Here is a 21,907-nt window from a genome sequence, read left to right as displayed (position 1 = left end):
AGAGAGGGACTGTCACCCCTTCCCCACAAACTTGGGTGCATCACAATGCTTTTGCTGCTATAGTTCCCACCTGGCTACTCGCAAACAGCCTTGCAACATGCAGACAACACCCGGAGTATCTGTGTCTCGCCGCGGCCTGTCAGCCACACATCAGTCACACTGTGGCTTCCACAAGCCTTGGTTACCACTTGCAGGATGACCCCACCACACTCCCAGTCCTGGATTTTCTGCAAAAAATTGTGTTCTGCAGAGCCCACTGCTGGTAGTGCATATATATTAGGTCCATTGCCCCTTGAAAGGAATTAATATGCAACAGTCTGCTGCCGTAAATGGAGATACCTGCACAATCAACAACCCTGGATTAGTTTTAATTAAAGAATAAAACAAGTTTATTTACCTACAAAGAGAGAGGTTTTAAGTGAGTACAAGTATAAAGCATTAAAGTCAGAAATAGTTAAACAGAAATAAAGATAAAACACTTCCTAGTGTTAAAACTTAGCAGACTAGACTTGGTTCAAGATCAAATTCTTACCATGTGCTCCCAGTAACATTGCTGACCAAATTCTCAGTTGAAGATCCTGCCCCAAAGTCCAAAGACTGTTTCTTTTGTTATCTTAGGTGAAAGAAAGAGAGGTGGATAGCGAGAGAACTTGGGGTGTTTTTGCCTCCTCACTTTTGTAGTCCAGTCACCCTTTGAAATGCATTTTCCTGAGAGTTATACCCAGATAACGTTCCTTCAGGCTGTGTGGACAAAGACCAGGAGTCTGGTGGTGAAAGAGACGTACTGTTTGCTAAGACACACAAATCTGTTTGTTCCTGCCCCCTTCCTTGCCCATGATTGCCCACTTGATAGGTGATTGCCCAGGAGCTTTGGTTACACCTGTCTAGAGGTGTCAGCTTGTCCTGTGTCTTTGCGAAACAGGTATACTCACTCCCCAGACTTGTCTGGTAAACACACTTCAGTCATGATTTCATCTTACATTCATAATTTTATATGTTATGTTAGTACATTCATTTCACCATGATGTTACTGACCATCTAATTATTAGTTTTTAAATAATACCTCACAAGGCATATTTTGTACAAAATTATTGTAATGGTGTGTAGGATGTGAATACAGGGGTGCATTGGTCACATGTGGGATTTGGGTTTTCTGAAGGTTCTTGCTTCTCTCCTGGACATGGTTTACCGTAGTGATGAAAAAGAGAAAGCTGTGCCATTAATTTCACGCCTGCTGTATTACGTATTTCCGTATCTACGCAATCACAGGTAATAGCCCTTGCTGTACATATTTATATTTTCTTTAAATCATGCTAAATGTTAATCTGATCTTCAAGGCATGTTCTAAGGCTTAACTTTATTTCCCATGCATTTACAAGATGGGGGCATAAGGGAAACTATAATGGGTGGGGACTTGTTTGGGGTGAAAGCATATTTGTTGTGGGTTGCCTTAAATTAAGGATTTATCTTTAACATATGTGAAGGGTACTTGCAGTATATGAATAAGGTGTGTGCCCTTTTTAGCATTTTTAGGACTCTGAATAAATAAAGGTAACTTTTTTAACATAAAGTATAACACAATTTAATCATGATTATCACAAAACACAGGCGATCAGGTAAACTTTCATAACAATTTTTGCAAGGCTACTCAGTTGGTAGTCTTAGTGGATCTATGCCCTTGCCCATGCAGGAATCCCTCCTGTAGTTTAGTTGTTGGTCATCAGCCAATAGCAGGATGGCGCACACCTTCTGTTTTGTTTAGGCGTGCACTTTCCTAATGATTAGATCTTTTCTAACTGCTAAATATAGCAAACTCCTTCTCTGAGTGGAATCTGTAGGCATGGACTAAGTGCCCTGCGAAACTGTCACAGTGACTCTATTGTAACCAGGGCAGTAGTGGGATACTAATGCTATTGTTCAAGTCTGTAAACTCTGTCCTTCAATTTAGAGTAAGGACTAGAAACTTCAGTAATCTTAAATTTTGCAGAATATGGCAGGCCATCTGAAAAGAGCTGAGATAGCATTTTGCCATGTAATGGTTAATTCCGATTCATCTGTATAATTGAAGAGACATTCATTTCCTCAGTGCTAGGGAAAATAAACCTCTTCTATATCTAGCAAACAGAATTTGGAGTAAATTATTACTGTCAGGACTAGGCTTGAAGTTCTGGGGAGAAAGGCAGTCATTTGGTGGGCATGTCTGTCCTGAATATTAATATTTGAAGTTTATTTGCAGTGCCTATAATGCCCCTAGCTTCCATGCTGGTGCTCGGTTGCTCAGCTCCCTAAGTGGATATGCCTACACTAAACGAGCCTGGAAAAAAGAAGTTCTGGAGTTATTTGTGGACCCAGCTTTCTTCCAAATGGACACTTCATGCATTCAGTAAGAAATGAAATTGTGGTAATCTGTAATTCTGTTGGAAATTTCCAAAGATATTAAGGGGAAGCCTACTATTATTGAAAAGAATTCTTATCTTGAACTTCCCTACAGAATATATTAACATTGAAATAAGTGCCAAATTACTAGTCCTAGCAAATTGTTTTATAAAAGGATTAGGTTTTCATCAGTGTGTAGTGGCAGGATAACTTCTCTTCATATCATGTAAATGCATATTCTCCACATTAACTTTGGGATCCTCACATAATCAGGTTCAAGAGCATAAAATAACCATGTCTGGCATTTCAAACACAAATCAAAAATGAAATGGTAAAATGTGCTTCTTTTGTATGAAATGTTATCCCGGGGTTTCTTTTGTATGATGGGGTGTCTACACTGAAAAGTTGTGTTTATCTTTAATTCTTTGTATATTTTATTTAGTTGGAGGTCCATTATAGATCATCTTCTAACACATGAGAAAACTATGTTTAAAGATTTCATGAGTAAGTATTCTTTGCTGGTAATTTATTGCTACAACAATTTTTGGAATTTAAATTCTGGTGAGCTCTCAAACGTATATTTTGTCTTACATTAAATTAAGGAGGTAATATGTTATCTTCAGTGCATTTTCACAGCTCATAATGTTATCAACCTTGATTAGCTATAGTTAAATAATTTACTCATAGAAATCCTCCTCTGTTAACATGCTCAAAAGGGTAGAGAGTAGTAGCCGTGTTCAGGAAGATATTCTAAAAGTTCTCTTTTCAGAAATGATGATAAATGTATAATAAACTTGGATTCCTGCAAACGAACTTCATCAGAATTATTGCCACTTGTACATGTCACTTACCGATGCTTATCTTGCTGGGGAGTTTAAACCCCTACTGTAGCATCTCCTGCATATAGCTCAGATAAGGGATTCCTGCTATCATATTTTTGCGATGATTCTGTCTGTAGGATAGAAAAGAGCTCCATGCAGGGGGGAGCACCATCGTAAGAGTAGAAGGCTTCAGCATTCTTTTGACCCCTCACACTCTAAAACCTCATTCAGCAGGCTCGACCCAAATTATGGGAAGATGGAGACTCCCCTCCAGGGGAAGTCTCCAACTCTCAAGGCTTGATGGAGGGCAAGAGAAGACCCCTAAAACACACCTGAGAATTGAGGGGAGGATACTTTTAAGATACAAAGCTCTTTTTTTAAAAAAAACAAAAAACAAAAAAAAAAGCACAACCCTTAATGTATTTTGGATCCATCGTTTTTAAATCTGTGACAGGTATTTCAGTGTCACAGAGCTCATTCTGAGATCCAAAATCATACATATAGGAACACAGAGGAGAGGAGAGATGGGCACACAGGGGTGGAGGTGGGAGTTGGAATTGCTGGACAACCTCCTAGCAGCTGAAGTGCTTTTCTTGCAACCAGAATTCCCCACCCATACATGCAGACCTACATTGTGCCAATTGTCCCCCCTTTCAATGGGTTTTAATGGTCTAAGAAATAACTAGGGCTGTCAATTAATTGCAGTTAACGCCTGCAATTAATTTACAGCAAAATCAATGCATTTTTAATGCTTCCTGCCTGCCCATAGGTATGCGATTAATGCATCAGTGGCCAGGAGGGGAGGGGGCTGAAGCAGCCTCAATCCGCAGCTTCCCAGGTGAGGGGGGGGGGGTTTGGAACCCCAAGAGTGGCTGAAGCTCTGCAGCCCTGCCCCGTACCCTGAGGGGGGCTGAAGCCCAGAGCCCCTAGCCTTGACCCTATATTTGAAAATATAGAAATGCCCTAAAAATATTTCAATAAATGGTATTCTAATATTGTTTAACTGTGCGATTAAAACTGTGATTAATCACAATTAATTTTTTAAGTCTTGCAATTAATCATGATTCATTTTTTTTAATTGCGTGATAGCCCTAGAAATAACTTTTGTGTTTGGAAGTAAAAATGTATCTCTTAAACTATGTACACATGGTCTTTTTTGTAGGTATGCAAAGCAGTTCTTTAAAAATGTTTCCAAGTTTTGAGCAAAAAGCAATGTTGTTAAAGCGTCAGGCTTTTGCTGTCTTTAGTGGAGAAATTGATCAGTATCACCTTTACCTTCCATTAATACAAGGTAAGAGTATATGTTTAAAATGTGCCTTGTTTCCATAGATACAGTCGTCTTATCGTTTATATATTTTTGTTGTATTACCTATTTCCCTACCACCTCTGAATTTTTGCTGGGGGGGGGGGGGGACCTTTAAAATCTCTGACCTCTAACATAGTTAGTTTTTGACAAGAAAAAACTCAAACAAAATTAATCTAGCTCCAAATTATTGTCATGTTTTGAGAGAATTTTTGGAAAAACTGACAATTTCTTTGATGGAGTGAAAAGAACGACCAATCAAAACTGGATGACATAATCAAAGCAAACGACATTTTTCCCTGCATTTCTGATTTACCAAAACAAGTTTTATGTACATGAAAAATTATAACTTTTTTGAAAATGTGTTTCAGAACGACTGACAGAGAACCTCCGTGTTGGACAGACTTCTATAGTTGCTGCCCAGATGTTTCTCTTTTTCAGAGTTCTGTTACTAAGAATTTCTCCTCAGCATCTAACCTCACTGTGGCCAATCATGGTGACTGAATTGGTAAGCAATAATGCCTTTACGTTTACCAATGTAGAAAATATTACATTTGCTTTCCATATCCATCTTTCCCTTCCTTCCAAACACACTCCATCTTTGCAACTGGTTTATGATTTTACATCTTAGTTTTCAATTAGATAATTTGGGGGGACTGTTGTGGTTTGAAAATGTATTTTACTTTTCATTTATAAATTTTGTTGTTCCAAGAACTAATTCTTGTGATAGGTTGACGGTGTTTATAAATGACAAAGTTAAAATAAAACTTATTCTGCATTTCCTAACCTCATATGAAGCAGTCTTTTCCATGATAGAGTTGTGTATACACTTTAACAGTTTACAACTTTCCAAAACAAAAATATGCCTTTTTTTTGGTTAAGATTCAGACGTTTATACAGCTGGAAGAAGACTTAGCTGAGGAGGATGAACCATCAAAGTAAGAATTGTTTATCTCCCAAAAAACAGAAACAAATTAACAAAACATGTCCAAGAAACTTAAACCTGTCTCAGAATCTTGTACGTGGAGTTGTGGTTACTTTCTGGCTGGAATTTCTGAAAATCACAATAGCATTTGCAGCTTGCAAGCAATGTTGCATATTGAAGTCTGGCACTGACATACAGTAAATGTTGTCATTAGGCAGCTGATGTGGCAATTGTGTTTTAGAAATGGGCTACTTACAGGAAAAAATGGGTGAAGAGATTAATCAGTTTTTGACTATTTTACCATGTAGTTGTTTTTTAAATAAATGTCTGAAGATAAAATATATAGTACAAATGAATCCTTATAGGTGACTGTAATCCTTCAGCAGATGGAAAATATTTAGTGGGGTTTTTTTTTAATAGTGCTTTCCTTCCTGGTAAATCACACAGGAGCAACACCAAAGTAAACAGACAGAAAACTTCAGCTGATGGCAGTGGCCCCTTACTTTCAGACATACAACAGAATGAGCTGTCCTTGTATTTATCAGCTTGTAAGTTCCTGGACATAGCACTTTCTTTTCCACCTGACAAGATGCAGTTATTTCAAATGTAAGTCCTCAAGTTACTTTTTTTAATTTATAGCTATATGGCATATAGTACTGTAGGTAACATACTATTTGTGCACCATTTAAAAATAAATGACAAATATATGCCATCATGTGCCAACAGTGCCCCTCTGCCATGTACATTGGTCAAACTAGACAGTCTCTACGTAAAAGAATAAATGGACACAAATCAGACATCAAGAATTATAACATTCAAAAACCAGTCGGAGAACACTTCAATCTCTCTGGTCACTCGATTACAGACCTAAGAGTGGCAATTCTTCAACAAAAAAACTTCAAAAACAGATTCCAACGAGAGACTGCCAACACCACAGTTCCCTTAAAGTAACCCAGCCTCAGGTCTCCATCCAGGTACCCAAGTCAGATATGATGAGGATTAATGAAAATCTTATTCATCATATAAAAAAGTTCTTCCAATTCCAAAGGATTGAACACGTTACCTCCCAGGTTAATGAATATTCCAGATCAGACCCAAGCACAGGCTTACAGCCAATTCTTATTAACTAAACTAAAATTTATTAAAAAAGGAGAGAGAGAGTATGGTTAAAAGATCAATATGCATACAGACATGAGTTCAATTCTTTAGGTTCAGATTCATAGCAGAGATGGTGAGCTTTGTAGTTGCAAAGAGTTCTTTTAGAATTTAGTTCAGAGGTTAAAGTCCAACATCCAATATTATATTCAGAGTGTTACATTTTAGGACTGGGATCTCAATCCTTATGGCATAGACTTCCCCTGCATGAAACCTCAAGCAGATCTGAGATGACAGGATCACGACCCAAAGGTCTTTTATACAGTGTTCTAGCATCCACTTGACCATACAGTCCTGGGTAAACAATGGGCAATCAGGGTGACTTTGAAGTAGGTCTATTCCCTAAGCATTGCCGGTAATTATCTACATGGATTAACATAAAATAATTTATCTATTAAGCAGTCTATCACAAACTTCAAAGAGACATATAGACAGTGACATTATTTCACCCAAGATTCATCTAAATGTTAATATTCCCTTTTGATCTCTGAATCAATAGCTATAGTGAAAGACAGGAACTGTTTGTTTATATGGCTAGCATCTATAAGTAAACACATAATTAGTCTCACTGAACATTAAATCCCACCAAATGAGGGTAAATCCATCCTCATCATCGTATCCACTCATTATACTTCACACCTGAACATAGCCATTATATGAACAACATACCCCCATATCTCAATGTTTGTACTTTGACCCGTTAAACTTTTACCTCCAGTCGGAGAGATTGCAGATTATGTATTCCTTACGCATCTGTTCCTAAACCGAATTTCGCACCCTTGATGATCTGTACCTTATTCCCTGATAACCAGAAACTTCTATGCTTAAACTCTGTACCGTTTTCTTTTTACTTCAACATCATCTTAATAAAATTATTAAATCACTTTAAACTTTTAACAACATAGGCTAGAACTTTGAAATGCAAACCTATCTAGCATTGAATGGCCTTAATTTCCATTTCTAACATGTCTCTACAGGCTGGCTCTGGTTTAGTTAGCCTGCAAGCTGCTTAACCCTTTCTGGCCATATGTTACACTTTGTACATGATTTGTTGCAATTATATGACAGTGGTTTGCATAATTATATTTTAATCGGACAACGTCCCATATGGGCATAACCTGCTGGATATCTGACAAATATTTAGATATCAGACTTGGAGAAGATTTTGCTGTTTCCAACACAAGAGAATTGTTGGGAGAGAGCAAGGGTCTGTTTCATTTTCATTCTTATCTATCCTTTCAATACTTAAACAGACTGAACCACAAAATATAGCTCTCATAACAGAGCATGCGGGAGGATGGTCAGCACAGCTATTAAAACAGTGGGATAAGAAAGCTTAGTGTTGTAATTTTCAGCATTTTTTATTTATTTCTAGGGAAGGGACACTCATGAATGATTTCTGACTTGTACAATACATTTGTTTCAGGTACAGATGGGCCTTTGTTCCAGAAGTGGACACAGAGGCTTGTTCCATGACCTCTCATCTAATGGAAAATCACCAGGAATGTAAACCACATATCATTAGAATCATGGACTCGTTAAAGATGAAATATGGGGTAAAGAGAACGCTTCATTAGATACATATTTTCTATTAACATTAAATCTGATAACTTTAAAGAACCATTTTTATTCATTTAGAAAAGTCAGCTGGGCAGTAGATTTCAGTTTCCATATTAAAAGGCTCTTTGGCTTTAAAATTGATCTATCTTGACAATATTCCTATTATATTACATTTACCTGGAGGATTCCAGATAGCCATTTATTTCAGGCGATTCACTATAGATACATCTATCAATTATTCAGGTAATATCTTCTGACTAGGGTCAGACTGGAAAAAATCACTGTACTATCCCAAACTCCATCCACTCATGACCCCAAAATGAGAAACTAATCACAGGAGATTGGGCATGTCTTCATAGTGTTACGTGTTCAAATTTAATAAGATTTGATGTCAAATAACTCAGTTGAAGTTTTATTTAAGTACTGATTGATTGTCTGTCTTAATACAACACTATACAGAAATGAAAACATACATATCAGTCTGTGACTGGAGAAGTTTGACATCTCATTTCACTTCTAACTCAGTCCCCCCAAATTCATCCCTTGTATTCTGGTTTAGATCAAAGAAATTCCTTCAAAATTTTTCTTTCTTAGGGCTAGCCCTGCTAAAATATCCTTTCTCATGTGTTGTTTTGAATATTCTGAACTTACCTAATCAAAACGTAAATTACATCTATATCTAATTTATTACTACTGAGACCATTTGTAACCATAATTAGCTCTTAATCATTTAGACATTAATCAATGCATTACTAAGTGGCTTGCTGTTACATTGATTGTAGAACACATCTGTTATAACAAATGTTCCTTGTGCAGCTTGTCTATTACTAATATCTTCTCAATTACAGTGCGCATTTATAGGCATCCTTTAATTAATAGAAGTCCTTCCTGGGCATCTGTACTAGGTTAGCAAGATCAGAGTAAAAAGCAGAGCGGATAATTAAATACAGTACTACTATCGATTTACAGACATTCATCAGTCTAAAACAAAGCACTCTTTAGCATTCGACTTTAGACTGCTCTTTGGCTAATACAGAAATGTTTCTGGGATATTTAGCCAAAGAATCATGATTTTAATATTCCAAAGAATAATAAAAGATTAATATTTACTAGCAATATTATGATCTTACATGCTTTGATCAAAAATGAAGTAGTGGATAAGAATATTGGTATTTTGCATTTTTAGGCTTCAGCATAAAAAATCCCATTAAGATGAATGGGGGTGTTCATGATTCTCAGGGCTATTGTTTCTGGTTGTCTGTAGAATCACACGTACACTGCCATCACTTTCCATCCAGTTCTCATTTGCAAGCTGATCTAGCTTTGAAAGCATAAGGGCTAATATTTTCATGAAAGCAGAAATTCTGGAGTATGGAATTAATTCCAGGGGAAAGTACCAACTTGCTAAACTACTGCAACCCTGCTCATTTCACTCCTGGGCATAATAGATACTGCAGCTATTTAGGTCTTCTGGTTGGATATTGAAGGATGGGATCTCTATGTACATCTTGCACTGTGAATTGATAACTTAAGAAAAATTGGAATTCTTTTAATACAGGAAATCTTTCAAATATATAATGACCATCTCAAATGAGATTAGGATGTAGCCTCAAATACACAGTCATCATATGTGTATTTTAAACTAATTTATCACTTTACATACTGCGACATAGCCTCGCAAAATGGGGAGGGTTATAAAGGAAGACAAAGCAGATTGTGGCTAGGAAGTATGATTTAAAATTGTATGTGCGCACTCAAAGAACTCTGTGTTGTTCACAAGAGAAAATTTGAATGTGTGGCTCTACTCAGAAAACTGACTTTTTAGAAATGCATCTTCTAACTTCAGATCTGCTTCCTGTGTTTATTCAGAGGAATATGTGCTTGCCTTAGTGTCACAATGTTTTTACTAAGAAAAGGAGTACTTGTGGCACCTTAGAGACTAACTAATTTATTTGAGCATAAGCTTTTGTGAGCATCCGATGAAGTGAGCTGTAGCTCACGAAAGCTTATGCTCAAATAAATTTGTTAATTTCTAAGGTGCCCCAAGTACTCCTTTTCTTTTTGCGGATACAGACTAATACAGCTGCTACTCCAAAACCTGTCAATGTTTTTACTAATTTTGCTATTACAGCACAAGCAGTGCAGCTCAGTGAACAAGCTAGATTTTCTTTCTGCGTGTGCATCAAAAGAGTCAGTATTAAAGTTTGAATTGCTAAATCAGATTCAGCCATAATTTACACCTGTGCAACCCCCTTGAAGTCAGAGTTGTGAGGAATAAATAAGGTAGAATTGGACTTCAGAATCTTATTACATACACAAAAAGAAAAGGAGTACTTGTGGCACCTTAGAGACTAACAAATTTATTAGAGCATAAGCTTTCGTGAGCTGTAGCTCACGAAAGCTTATGCTCTAATAAATTTGTTAGTCTCTGTACTCCTTTTCTTTTTGCGAATACAGACTAACACGGCTGCTACTATGAAACCTGTCATTACATACACAGAACTTTATTGTGGCAGGGCATCTCACACACAGTTAATTATTCTAACCTCCATTACCCACTTGTCACCTTCTCCCATACTACTCCATGCCTGCCTTCCAGTATGTATGCAACACCTTCCCAGAAGTAAAGATGTAAAGCTACCCAGTCCTTTAGGTCCTTTTTCAAGATCTATTGCTAATATGTCTACAGAACAGCACTCACTGATGGTGTCTAAGCAGGTGAACAACAGGGATTACTTGGGGGGGAGAGAGAATATAGAACCACATACCATAGTTAGAAACTCACTTTTTAAAGTAAAACTCCATTTTAAGGCAACAGGTGTACAAATCATCTTGTGATGCAAGAAATGCCTGGTATAGCAGGCTGCAGATCTCACACTGGTTGACAAATAGTATCTAGTGCAAATTTCAACCAAGTTATGTCATAGAAGAATAGACTAGCTTTCTGCATAATACTCAGTGAATCTTCTGGTTTGTATGCTTGTTTGCAGGAAACAAACACTAATGAGAGAACTTCAGAGACATGTGAATATCCTCTTTTGAACCTTCGTTCTATATCCAGCATCACACAGTTAATGCCCTTCTTCAGGACCCTGAGCTGTGCTTTCAAATCACAAGGTAACAGGTCCCAAAATGCACAGAGTTCAGCATCTCTGTCAGTGGAATATCCTATTGGCAACAGCACAAGGATCTTGAAACAACTAGAAGAAAGTGTTGAATGTGACTTTTTGGAAAATCTGGAAAGTTAAGGCAATTACAGGAGAATTGATTTATGTTGGTATAAATAGTGCAACCGAGCTACAACCTCATTGTCAAAGAGATTTGTTACAGATTTTTTTATTTTATTTTTTTCTGCCACACACTCCCAGTTTTGAAACTGCAGTTCAGTTTTTTTTTGTACTGGTATAAAGTACATCTCCCTGTATCTTGTTTCTTGCTTTGTGTTGAACTGTGGGGATTTCTGCTCAGCTTCTGTGGAAAAGAAAAGTAACATAACATTAGTACCAGTGATAAGCTATCATTATTAGTCGTCTTCACAATAGAAACATGAATAGGATTGAAGAAAACTTTTTGAAATTAAAGTAGAAATATTTTGACTAATTAAGGAAAGCAACAAATTTACTATTTATCTAACAAATTAGGAAGCTAATATTTTAATCTGACTCTAAGAACCTCTCTTCTAAAAGTAAAAAGAAAGTAATGTAACTTTCCAAAAATTGCACGTCCGTGTACAGTCGGCTTGCATATATAAATACTTTCCAGAAGCTGTTTAAATTTTGCTTATGGTGCTCTTTCTTTAACAATTGCCCAAACATATTTATCTACTAAACTTCTACAGAAGTAAATTAAATTACCAACAGGTGTATTTTATCAGCTTTAAGATGATGATAGTAATGTGCAGATGTACTGCATTTGTAATCTCAAATCTGTATTATAGTAATATATTCTGTAAAATCAGTGATTATTTAATTGACAGACCTATTCTAACATTTATTGCAGTTTATATCGCTGAATTAAATTATTCCCATAATTCAAAAATGGTCACTTTCCTAAAATGAAAACTTTGTTCAGAAATTGTTCTTTCAGAGTCTAAATCACTTTACAGCTTTTGAATGGCAATTTAAATAAGGTAGTCCTGTAAAAATGTAAACTATTGTATATAAGAAACTTACAGATCTTGAAATGTATGTGCATTATGTCCTTCATAGAGACTTCTTTCATAGGTGATCAAAAGCAAAACCTTTTACAGTTTTTAAAGACTCTTTGTACAGGTAAATGTCTTTGCTGCTTTAGGTGGCACAGAAGATAGGAGGAGACAGTTCATGGGGCTGTGACTGAAAGGTTCAGGAGCAACCTCTGAATTCTGGTGGCAAAGCAGTTCTGATGGATTTAGAGGAAAGGGATTGACTGGCTTATTCTCCCTCCACACAGTAAGGTTCTATGTCTGAACTGCCTAAGATGCCATGTGTTTGATCATGGCCTCATGGTGAGCATCCTGGCAGTTACGTGCAGGAGAAGGATTACAAGATTTTTTTTTTAATTGAGAAAGCAAATGTTGCTGAATTTTCAGACTGCCTATTAATCCAATGAAGTATAAAATCATTAAGATCAACAGATAAGGTAACAAATTACGTAGGTTGAATTATTTAGGGGCATTTTACATTTTTCATGTTTTCAGGGAGAAGAGCTTTACTTGTTCTGTTTTAGTACCTTTATCTCTAAAGACTTGTTTTTGTGCAATATTGTTGAGCAGTTGGCCACTGTTACTAGTGGTAATTGAAAACCTCAATGCCAAGCTAGACATGCCAAGACTTTTGATTTCAAACATACTATCACACTTTTCTATTTTAAAAAAGTCTCCGTAAACAGTAAAGCATTAGACAGTGCAGACAGATTTTTTTTTTCCAAGATTTATAGAGAAACACGGGAGGCTACTCTGCAATTCTTGTTGGCCTCCAGATAAACTTAGGTTTTTCATCTGTTTTGATACAAAATAAAATGGTGAAATGTGCAAAACATGCTTTACTGTAATTGTGCTATACCATTGACTAATGAATAGTTATTTACTTATTGTCCAATGTTGAACTTTAATAATTTGTAAACGTTGGTACAATTAAGTCAACTAGTAAAAATAAAATTAAGTGGAGTATTGTTTACTCATTATGAATGTGAATTATCAGACTTCTTTCCAAATGTAACTTATTGACAAATTAGATCTGTGAAAGCTGTTGGCCTAATCACGGGTACAAAGATGTAGTATCTCTTCTCAATCATAAATCGCTCTCAAGCTGGAGCAGAACATTTATTAAAGTTAAGTACATATGTTACTTCTAAAATTTTTTCATTCAATGTAATCAGAAAATAAGGCTACACTCAGGATATTTTGATGCTTTTATTTGTAAACTAATTTTTGTGTCGAGAGGCACCCTTTGTTTTCAATGAGGGATTCTTCTCCTGCCTAACTTAGATGAAGTGCTTATGTCAAGAGGGCTGTCCGGGATGGTTCACCACCAGATCTTTCATTCTAGGTCCACAGTTCAGTTATAGATCTAAACAGCTGCCTGAACAGATTCCTTTTGCACTTACAGTACCAGCATTACTTATGTGCTGGACTGGTCTCCCTGGGTTTTTCATCTTTCTGTTGCTCTCCTTTCTGTGTCCTGTGAGACAGGGACTATCACCTTTGACTTCCCAAGCTTCAGCTGTCACAAGTATTAGAGTTCTGTCACTTTCAAACATGTTTCCCCACATAGCAGCCAAATAGCATTAACCACTCCACCACAGGTTCTCTCTCATACTTGATTTTTGCAGGCCACTTTGTAAAGACAAGGTCCCCTTGCATATCACTTAGCTCTAAATCTCCACAACTTCCGTATGGCATTCTGCTTGCTTTCATGGTCCTTAAGGACCTCTAGAGAAGTGTCTGGGGGCACCGACCCATAGTCGTAGAATGATTTAATTGCACTACAGCGTCAGCTGACCTTTAAGAAGAAAACATGTTTATATTTTTAAGTGTCTGAGGCCTGGTTGTGACATTTACCCAGACAATCTGGACTGATGAACAGCTATGTCCCCTTCAACCCGGGGTACCTTTTACACTGCTTTGCTGTGAGAGTCGCCACTCCTGGTCTGCCCACACAGCCTCCAGCAAGTAAATCACTCCAAGCTATACTGTATGAGTGCTATAGTCAGCCACCCATGAATTATGCTGCGGACAACACCAGCAAACTCCCAGTCCCAGACTTTCCCTCAGAAATGTGCATCTTGTAATGCCCAGCTCTCTCCTGGATGATGCAGGCTCATATAAAGTCCATCATTTCATTAATAGAAGATATGTGCAAATCTTGTTATAACAAATGGAGTTTCCCAAACACTTCAATCCAAACACACTGGTTTAGATAAAAAAAAAAAAACAAGTTTATTAACTACAGAAAGCTACTTTAAGAGATTACAAGTAATGAGGCATAAAAGTCAGAATTGGTTACAAAGAAATAAAGGCAAAATGCAAACTAATACCTAACTTAACTAGCTAAGTAAATACAAGCAAAGGTTTCTCTCATCACATGCTTTAGCAGTCATATGGCTGAAATCCTTTCAGCCAGGATCTTTCCCTCAATTCAATGTTAATTTCCTTGTCCTTCAGGTGCTGTTGATGATGATGTGTGAGTAGACATGAAGGGAGAGAGATTTGGGTGCCTCTGTTTCCCATTCTTGCAGCTCTATTTCTTTGAAAATCATCTCTAGTTAGGGTTTAGGAGACAAGTCTGGGGAGATGGGAACCTCCAGCTGTTGTTGCCAAGATGTAAATTTTTTACTCGCACCCTTTTTCCTGCCAAAGAATGGCTGCTTAACCAGGTGATAGTCCATTTGACTTCACTGACACCTGGCTGAGGCAGAGACAGTTTGCTTTTTGTCTCCAAGGAACCTGTTGGTGCCTGCTTTTCTAAACATGAAATATGTCTCAGTACCGTTATACAGAGGAATCTTAACTTTACATACAATGCTGCCACACACATTGTACCAGGACAATAATGATCAGCACATTGTGAGTTTTCAAATGATACCTCACAAGGCATACTTTGTACAAAATCCATTATAGTTTTGTAAAAGGGGGTGAACATAGGGATACAGACCGTCTCACTGGTCGTCTGTGTGCTAGTGTGGTTATGGGCGGTGTTGGGTTTTTTACTGAAATAGTTACGTTAGTGTGGATGCAGATAAATACTTTTATTCCAGTATAACTTATTCCTCTTTTTTTGTATGGGAATAGTTGTATCCATTTAAAGCACTCTAAGGGCTTGCCTACATGGTACAGCAATATGCACTAGGTGTGTGACTTCTTGAGCGCACTAATGTGTTGCATGCTAACTGGACTGTGTAGACCCAGCTGGTGCACACTAAAAGTTTCCTAATGTGCTGTTTCACTATGTTAACGTGCACTTAGAGAACTTTTAGTGTGTGCCATCAGGGTCTGTATGAGTCAGTTAGTGCACAAAATGTTGGTACGCTTTAGAAATCACATCCTCTAGTGCGCATTGCCATGCTGTGTTGATCTGATGCTGTGTAGATTAGACTGATGAATGCAGCCATACTAGGGAGATTATACCACGTTAGCCATATTGGTATGGATAATGCAGTATATAACTTGGGTATAAACAAGCCCTAAGAAACTTTAGCATAAAGCCTGACGTTAGGAACAGTAAAAAGAATACTTTTGCTTAGTATGTGTCCAGTAATGATACTTTCTTTGCAAAATTAGTGAGGTAAAGCAGAAACACTAGTTCAGTTGTTTTTATAGAAACTGCAACTTCAAAGTCACATAGGCTTAAAGCTTAATTTTCCAGAAGAAAAAGGTGATAGTATTTCTGACAGATTACTGCCAAAGAACAGCAGAAGTTGAAACATGGTACATGAAATAAAGGCCTTAAGTGTATTCAATGTTATCTTTTTGAATGTAATTCTTTTAACAATATTAAATGTTATTTTGAAATACCTCTTCAAATGGAACTTTAATTGTCTTACTACTCATTTCTGACAGGCTGTCCTCACGGATCATTTTATTTTTTTTGACTCAAAACTCTCTTCAGAATTTCATTTCAATTTAGCAAGCTCTAATGCACAGCTCTATATATGACAGGGTCTATCTTAAGCAACTGCTCCATATGGTGTAAGCACCGAAAGCTCTCTGCCCCACATTGTCTGTTGTATCTTTGGATTTTAAAACTAAGTTCAGATGATTCTGCTACTGCTCAGAACTGAAAGTCACTGTATTAAAATTTCTATCCTTTCTTTCTCTGCCTTCCTAGCACACCTTTGCAGTACTATGAAACAATTAATTTCAATTGTCCTCTCTAGAAGTTGCTAGAGTTCAGCTGTGCTGCATAATATTTGGAAAATTCTACTGAATAATAGATGCTGTATACATTTTAAGAAATATTACTGCATACTAAAGTCACCATGCAAGTCATCATTTCCAATTGGGTAAGATGTTTGAGAGGAAACTGATTTACGCTAATGAAGAATGTTGTTTTTAAGTGGATAATATCAGCATACATTAGTGTTGACAACAGGCGGTGCTACTGCCCCTGAAATGGATCTTTACTGGCTCCTGGTAGAGCAGATTACTGTCATATCAGTGAAAAAGGTCCACAGTAATTATCTTCAATACACAGCATTTTATTGAGAAGGAATGATACAAGCAGTAAAGGGTTATATTAAGCACATAACTCCAATGTTAGACATTAAGAGCTATACATTCCTCTTAGCGAGTCTCTCATTCTCAAACATATACAAACAGGCCCTGCGCTAGCCTCACGCAGTTCCTGCTTGGCAAACGGAGAACGTGGTTACCAATTTTATAGACAGCTTCTTCCCTCCTGGTCTGTTCTTCTCAGCCCTCTGGTCTGTCTTGGATTCCCTTGAGGCAAGGCCTTGGTGGCCATGAGACCCCTCTGGTTCACAGTCCTACTCAAGCCCATGGAGCAGAGTTTTGGCTATGTTGTCTTACAGTGTTGCTTCTTCAAGCGTCCATTAAGGAATCCCAACCACAGTAATTTACTTTGCTTGATTCTTGTACTCTTTCCTCGAAGGAGTCACATTTCTTAAAAGCATGCCCAGTGGGCATGTGGTTACTAATTTTTACCAGATTAGTATTTTAAAGGGGCTGGGTGGTGGTGGTCCCAAACGCAGATCACCCCATGTTTACTCACTCATCAATCATTCACTCTGGCTCTCTGCGTGGTGTCCTTGCTGTAAGGTCACTATAACCAGGTCGACCTGTGCTCCATGTTGGAATTTAATACATGCAATATTTACTTGTGCATTGGCCTATATTTGCCAACCAATAGGTTCAATATAGATCACACGTGCAGACTTTGCCAGTCCTTTATCAAATTTGCTTCTGCTTAAAGGGAACCTGCTCCCAGGATCCACTGCAGCCATTCAGCCATGTTTAAGTCATGTCAAGTTATGCTCACACCATTCATTCAGTATGGCCACACCAATTTGGCACTATCTCAACAGTCCCCCATTTAATATTCAATTACCAAACATAATTGTAATATTGCATCAATCATACCCACAATTTGAACGCTAACTGTTAGATCATGTGTCTCCTTTTCTGGTTTCTATAAAATTTAAAGGATTATTTTAAGATAATTAGTAGCATAATCCAACAACTCAATCTTGTAAATTTTCCGCAAAGCTTGTTTTTTCTTTTAGTGCTTACGCATCTGATCTCCACAAGAGAAACGTACAAGGAATAATATGACAGTTCCAGAAATCCAAAATAACATTGCCCATTCAACTCCATTCAATGTTGTTACTTGACATACAACAGTGTACCAAGCACACATTTGAGATCTTATTTTTTCCTACAGCTTTTTCAACAATTTTATACTTTTGAGCAAGCATACCTTTTACAGATATTACCAGTCTAATTGATCATTCTATTTTGTCTAGTATGCCTTTTAGTTTGTATCTCCATATTCCAATCTGTATCATTTCACTCTATTTCCCTCAAATTTGGCAATATTAATCTAAGGTGAGTCATAAAGGTTTTAGTCATCTGACAGTGCCATTGATACTGTTCATACTGGAAATAAATTATATTTCCACAAAAACATTACATCCCTTGGTTCATGAACCAGGTTTTGTTGGTGGTTGTTACATTACCCTTTTTTATTTTGATGCCAACATATATCTGTGTTTATTTCATATAATTCCCACCAAACATTTTTCCACTGTAAATTCCTGGTGAGATTACCTCCTTTCCATTCCAAATTCCAGTTTCCTTCTTTAACCAAGGTACCCTATTCCCATTGGGCTCCTAATATTTGCTTCCCTCCTAATCCAGATATCCACCATAATCCATTTCCTTCTGGTACTATTTCATAGTTCCCTGTTTCATTTTCCCAGATGCTGGGAAATATTACCGGATACACTTCCTGTGCCTTTCCATTGGCTATACCGGAAAGGACAAGAGTGCACTGGCGTATGGTACATGTATGCACTTGCACCTACCAGGTATCTTGGAATGATTGATTAATATAAGAGTAGTAACTCAATTCCCAGTTAAGAGTCTGGGACCAAGTTCCTTTTTGGCTCTGTTCCAAGATATCTTTCCATTGTTCTCCCAAGGTTCCCTGGACTTCTATACAAACTTCTCCCCAGGATAATCCTGAGTGGATATCCCTTACTTGTTTAACAATATCCAGAATACTTTCCCCCAGTAATTCACTCAATTCCATCACAGAATATCCCATCTTTTGTTTCCCCTTGTTTCCGGTGTGTACTGACTGCATCAGTTGCTTAAAAGTCTCTCTCATTCTTTCCATTAGGTTAGAGAAGCTCCATGTGTTTCCCAATCCCACTCTGGTGTTTAGTGTTTCCCATATGGTATCTCTCAACCATTCCTCTTTCTTTCCACATCCCAGATCCAATATGTTTTATATTGTGCAATCCATTTAGAACAGTTAGGATAATTAGTGTCAATCATCCAATCTTCAGGAAATAAGTTTATAAAAACTTTAAATCTGGACCCATTATATATGTATCTGTGCCTGTGGTCACGGTCTGGATTTAACCATTCCATGTGTTCAGGGGAACAATTGGTTACATTAGGATGTTCCTGGGTCACTTTGGTGATATTAACCCATGTTTTACCTTCCGTATGTTGTATATTCCCTGTATATGAGGTATGGCATCTTAAAGCATATTGATGATCTTCAGGACGTTTACATCTAGATACTACCAATCCCTCAACTTGGGTGTTATGGCAATGTCCCTTTACCATTATCCATTCATTTCCTAATTCCCATTCAAACACAGATTCGGCACAATGCCCTAATGAACACATGATCTGGGTACACCAATTACATTCTCATTGACACATGTCCATATTTTCAGTGATGTTATACAGTTTCACAGTTGTTCCTATATCTATGGCGGGAACCTCAGTCCCATTTTCAAACCAAGCTCCTTGGGTTATACATTCTTGGGGTGCTTTGGTTAGAAGGACCTTTTCTTGGGGTACATCTGGTTTCCATAGTTCCCCAGTTCTAGTATCAATAATTTGGGATTAGTGAATTCCTGATTTATGTATACAATTAGTTACACTCTAGGTCCATACACATCCTTTAATATCTGGATCATATGCTCATTCAACTACCAAAGTGTGGTTTGTTTGTTTTTTTTTTTTTTCAAAGGTTCCTTGCCAGCCTTTTGTCAATATTTTAGAGTTTAACCCCTGTATCCAACAAAGACATGCTCTATTTCTTACATGAAAGGTCCATATTCCTTGGGTGTCTTTTTTTGGTCCCAAAAGGATTAACAGATTCTGTTACCACACAGTGCCAAACTTGTCCATCTCCCACATCCTGGTCTTCCTCATCCTAATCTTTACCAGGTCTGACCACTCTTTCCAATCTCTGAACCCAGGAATCAGCTGCTTGGATAAAAAGTTCTGTTCTCATTTTTCCCAGCTCCTTTTCCTTTAATTCTGGGGAGATAAGCGTTGTTGAAACAATTTTTGGACTGTACTACAGAGGATGGCTCTGAATCGTTATTCATCGTAAGGTTCATGCCAGTTGGAACTGTGCCTAAATCTATATTATCCTCAGCAGTTAGGGACCATTTCCAAATTTCCCCTCCTGCTTTTTCAATTGGCGGAGATGCTATTATAGGTCTCCATCCTATAAAAAGTGGAAATAAGGTGAATGGACGCTAATATCAAAATCCCTATTCTATCCTCCTATACAGATACTCCACTGGTTCTACAAATACTGCTTCAAATTTTTCCATGCATCTCCAAATAAGTTGGAGACCATCTTCACAAGAACTTTATCCTGGTCGGAGGTAGGTCCACCATACAGGACCTCTACTCCATAGTTTTGTGACATTCCAGTCCCAAGCCATACATCTTTCTTTTGCTTTAAATCACCTCTATTTCTCATTCCTTTTCCCCATTCAAAATTAGTACCCCCAATTCAAAAGAGGAAATCAGTGCATATCCTTGGTATAAGCCCTCATTGCTATTGGAATTGTTTGATCTCAATCTTTGGTCACCTCTCCTGTGGGACAGATGGCTGGTGATCCAGTAACCACATGACAGATGAGCCCACAGATGACAAAGCAAAACAGGTTCCCCAGGATATTCCTTGCGTTCCTGGTCACATATTTCACAAGGAAAGGTCCCTTCCATGTGGGTTTTAGATTACCTTTACTTTCTCAAAGAATTGGTATCACTTTGTCTCCTATCTTCCGTTGATACCCAGATGGTCCTTTGTTCTTCCCTTTGTCTTCGCTGATTTTCTTGTGCCCAAATTTCTTCAATTGTTTGTACCAAATCTGCTATCCAAACTTCCTTCTGTACCGGTTCAGTTATCTGTTTTCTAGGTGGGAGTAGGAATTCAGGAGTCCTCATAGTTTGACCTGTCATTAACGCAAAAGGTGAGTACTTACTTCCAGCTTGTCCCAAAGCTCTCATGGTCATCAGGAGTGCAGGTTAAAGCAGTTTTCCAATCTCAACCGTGTGTTTGAATTTGCTTGGTCAAGGCGGCTTTTATTTCTCTATTCCTTTCCATTTTTCCTGCACTCTGTGGGTGGTAGACTATATGCCATTTTTGTTTGATTCCCATCATCAATCATAATGCTTTTACCACTGCTCCCACGAAGTAAGGTTCTTGGTCACTATTCATGACCAAGGGTATACCCCATCTGCTTAGTATTTGGGTCCATAAAGCCTGAGCTGTAGTTTGAGTTGTGTTATCTGTTGTGGGGATTACTTCCACTCATTCTGAAAAATCATGTATGACCACCAAGCAAAAGGTTTTCCTTGTAGGAGTTCTTCGCAAAGGTCCAATGTAATCCATTTGTAATCTTTGCCATGAGCCCCTAGTGTCAGGCGGGTGTCTCAGTATTTTTGCCTTCCTGCTTTTAGGGTTAACTTGGGCACACACAAAGCATTGTTGACAAAATCTGGTCATATGCATGTCCATTCCTGGCCATCACATTACCTTTTTTTTTTTTTTTTACTTGTGCTAATGTTCTTTTAGCCCTTGTTTATGTCCTCATTCATGTACAAATCAGATTATTTCTTCTATGTTTTTCTGGAGGTACCCATCTTTCTTGATCTCCTTGTTTTGCTATGATCACCTGTTCTTTTGTTGTTTCCCATTCTCCTTCTACTCCTGGTTATCCTTTGTCCCACTAGTTTCCATTCCTGTTCTTCATACTGTATGAATGCTTTGTGGTGTTCCAGAAGTTTTT

At 37.6% G+C, this 21,907-nt stretch overlaps 1 protein-coding gene and 1 long non-coding RNA gene across 6 annotated transcripts in view; one reads left to right on the top strand and one right to left on the bottom strand.

Annotated features, from left to right (window-relative positions):
* The window catches only part of DOP1B (DOP1 leucine zipper like protein B), an 88,357-nt gene extending 72,215 nt beyond the window's left edge, over positions 1–16,142 (top strand). For 4 of the 5 annotated variants that reach the window (XM_038403955.2, XM_043507648.1, XM_043507653.1 and 1 more), the window contains 9 exons: positions 1,160–1,269; positions 2,237–2,383; positions 2,819–2,880; positions 4,360–4,488; positions 4,872–5,008; positions 5,383–5,438; positions 5,873–6,031; positions 8,007–8,136; positions 11,131–16,142. In XM_038403955.2, the coding sequence (XP_038259883.1) occupies positions 1,160–1,269; positions 2,237–2,383; positions 2,819–2,880; positions 4,360–4,488; positions 4,872–5,008; positions 5,383–5,438; positions 5,873–6,031; positions 8,007–8,136; positions 11,131–11,388 (1,188 nt within the window). In that variant the 3' untranslated portion in view covers positions 11,389–16,142. Of the gene's footprint in view, positions 1–1,159; positions 1,270–2,225; positions 2,384–2,818; positions 2,881–4,359; positions 4,489–4,871; positions 5,009–5,382; positions 5,439–5,872; positions 6,032–8,006; positions 8,137–11,130 lie in introns of those variants that run through there. The other variant, XR_006278739.1, reaches the window with a different exon arrangement.
* On the bottom strand, positions 13,046–20,817 carry LOC122458640. Its single transcript, XR_006278742.1, has 2 exons — positions 20,408–20,817; positions 13,046–20,377 (listed from the first exon to the last, which is right to left on the bottom strand). It is a non-coding gene; the product is annotated as an uncharacterized LOC122458640 (long non-coding RNA).
* Positions 20,818–21,907: the final 1,090 nt, after the last annotated feature.

Source organism: Dermochelys coriacea, chromosome 1, assembly GCF_009764565.3.
Source record: "Dermochelys coriacea isolate rDerCor1 chromosome 1, rDerCor1.pri.v4, whole genome shotgun sequence".
In the NCBI taxonomy this organism is placed as follows: Eukaryota; Metazoa; Chordata; order Testudines; family Dermochelyidae; genus Dermochelys; species Dermochelys coriacea.
Note: the sequence above shows the minus strand (reverse complement) of the source record. Positions and strands in the feature narration are given on the sequence as shown.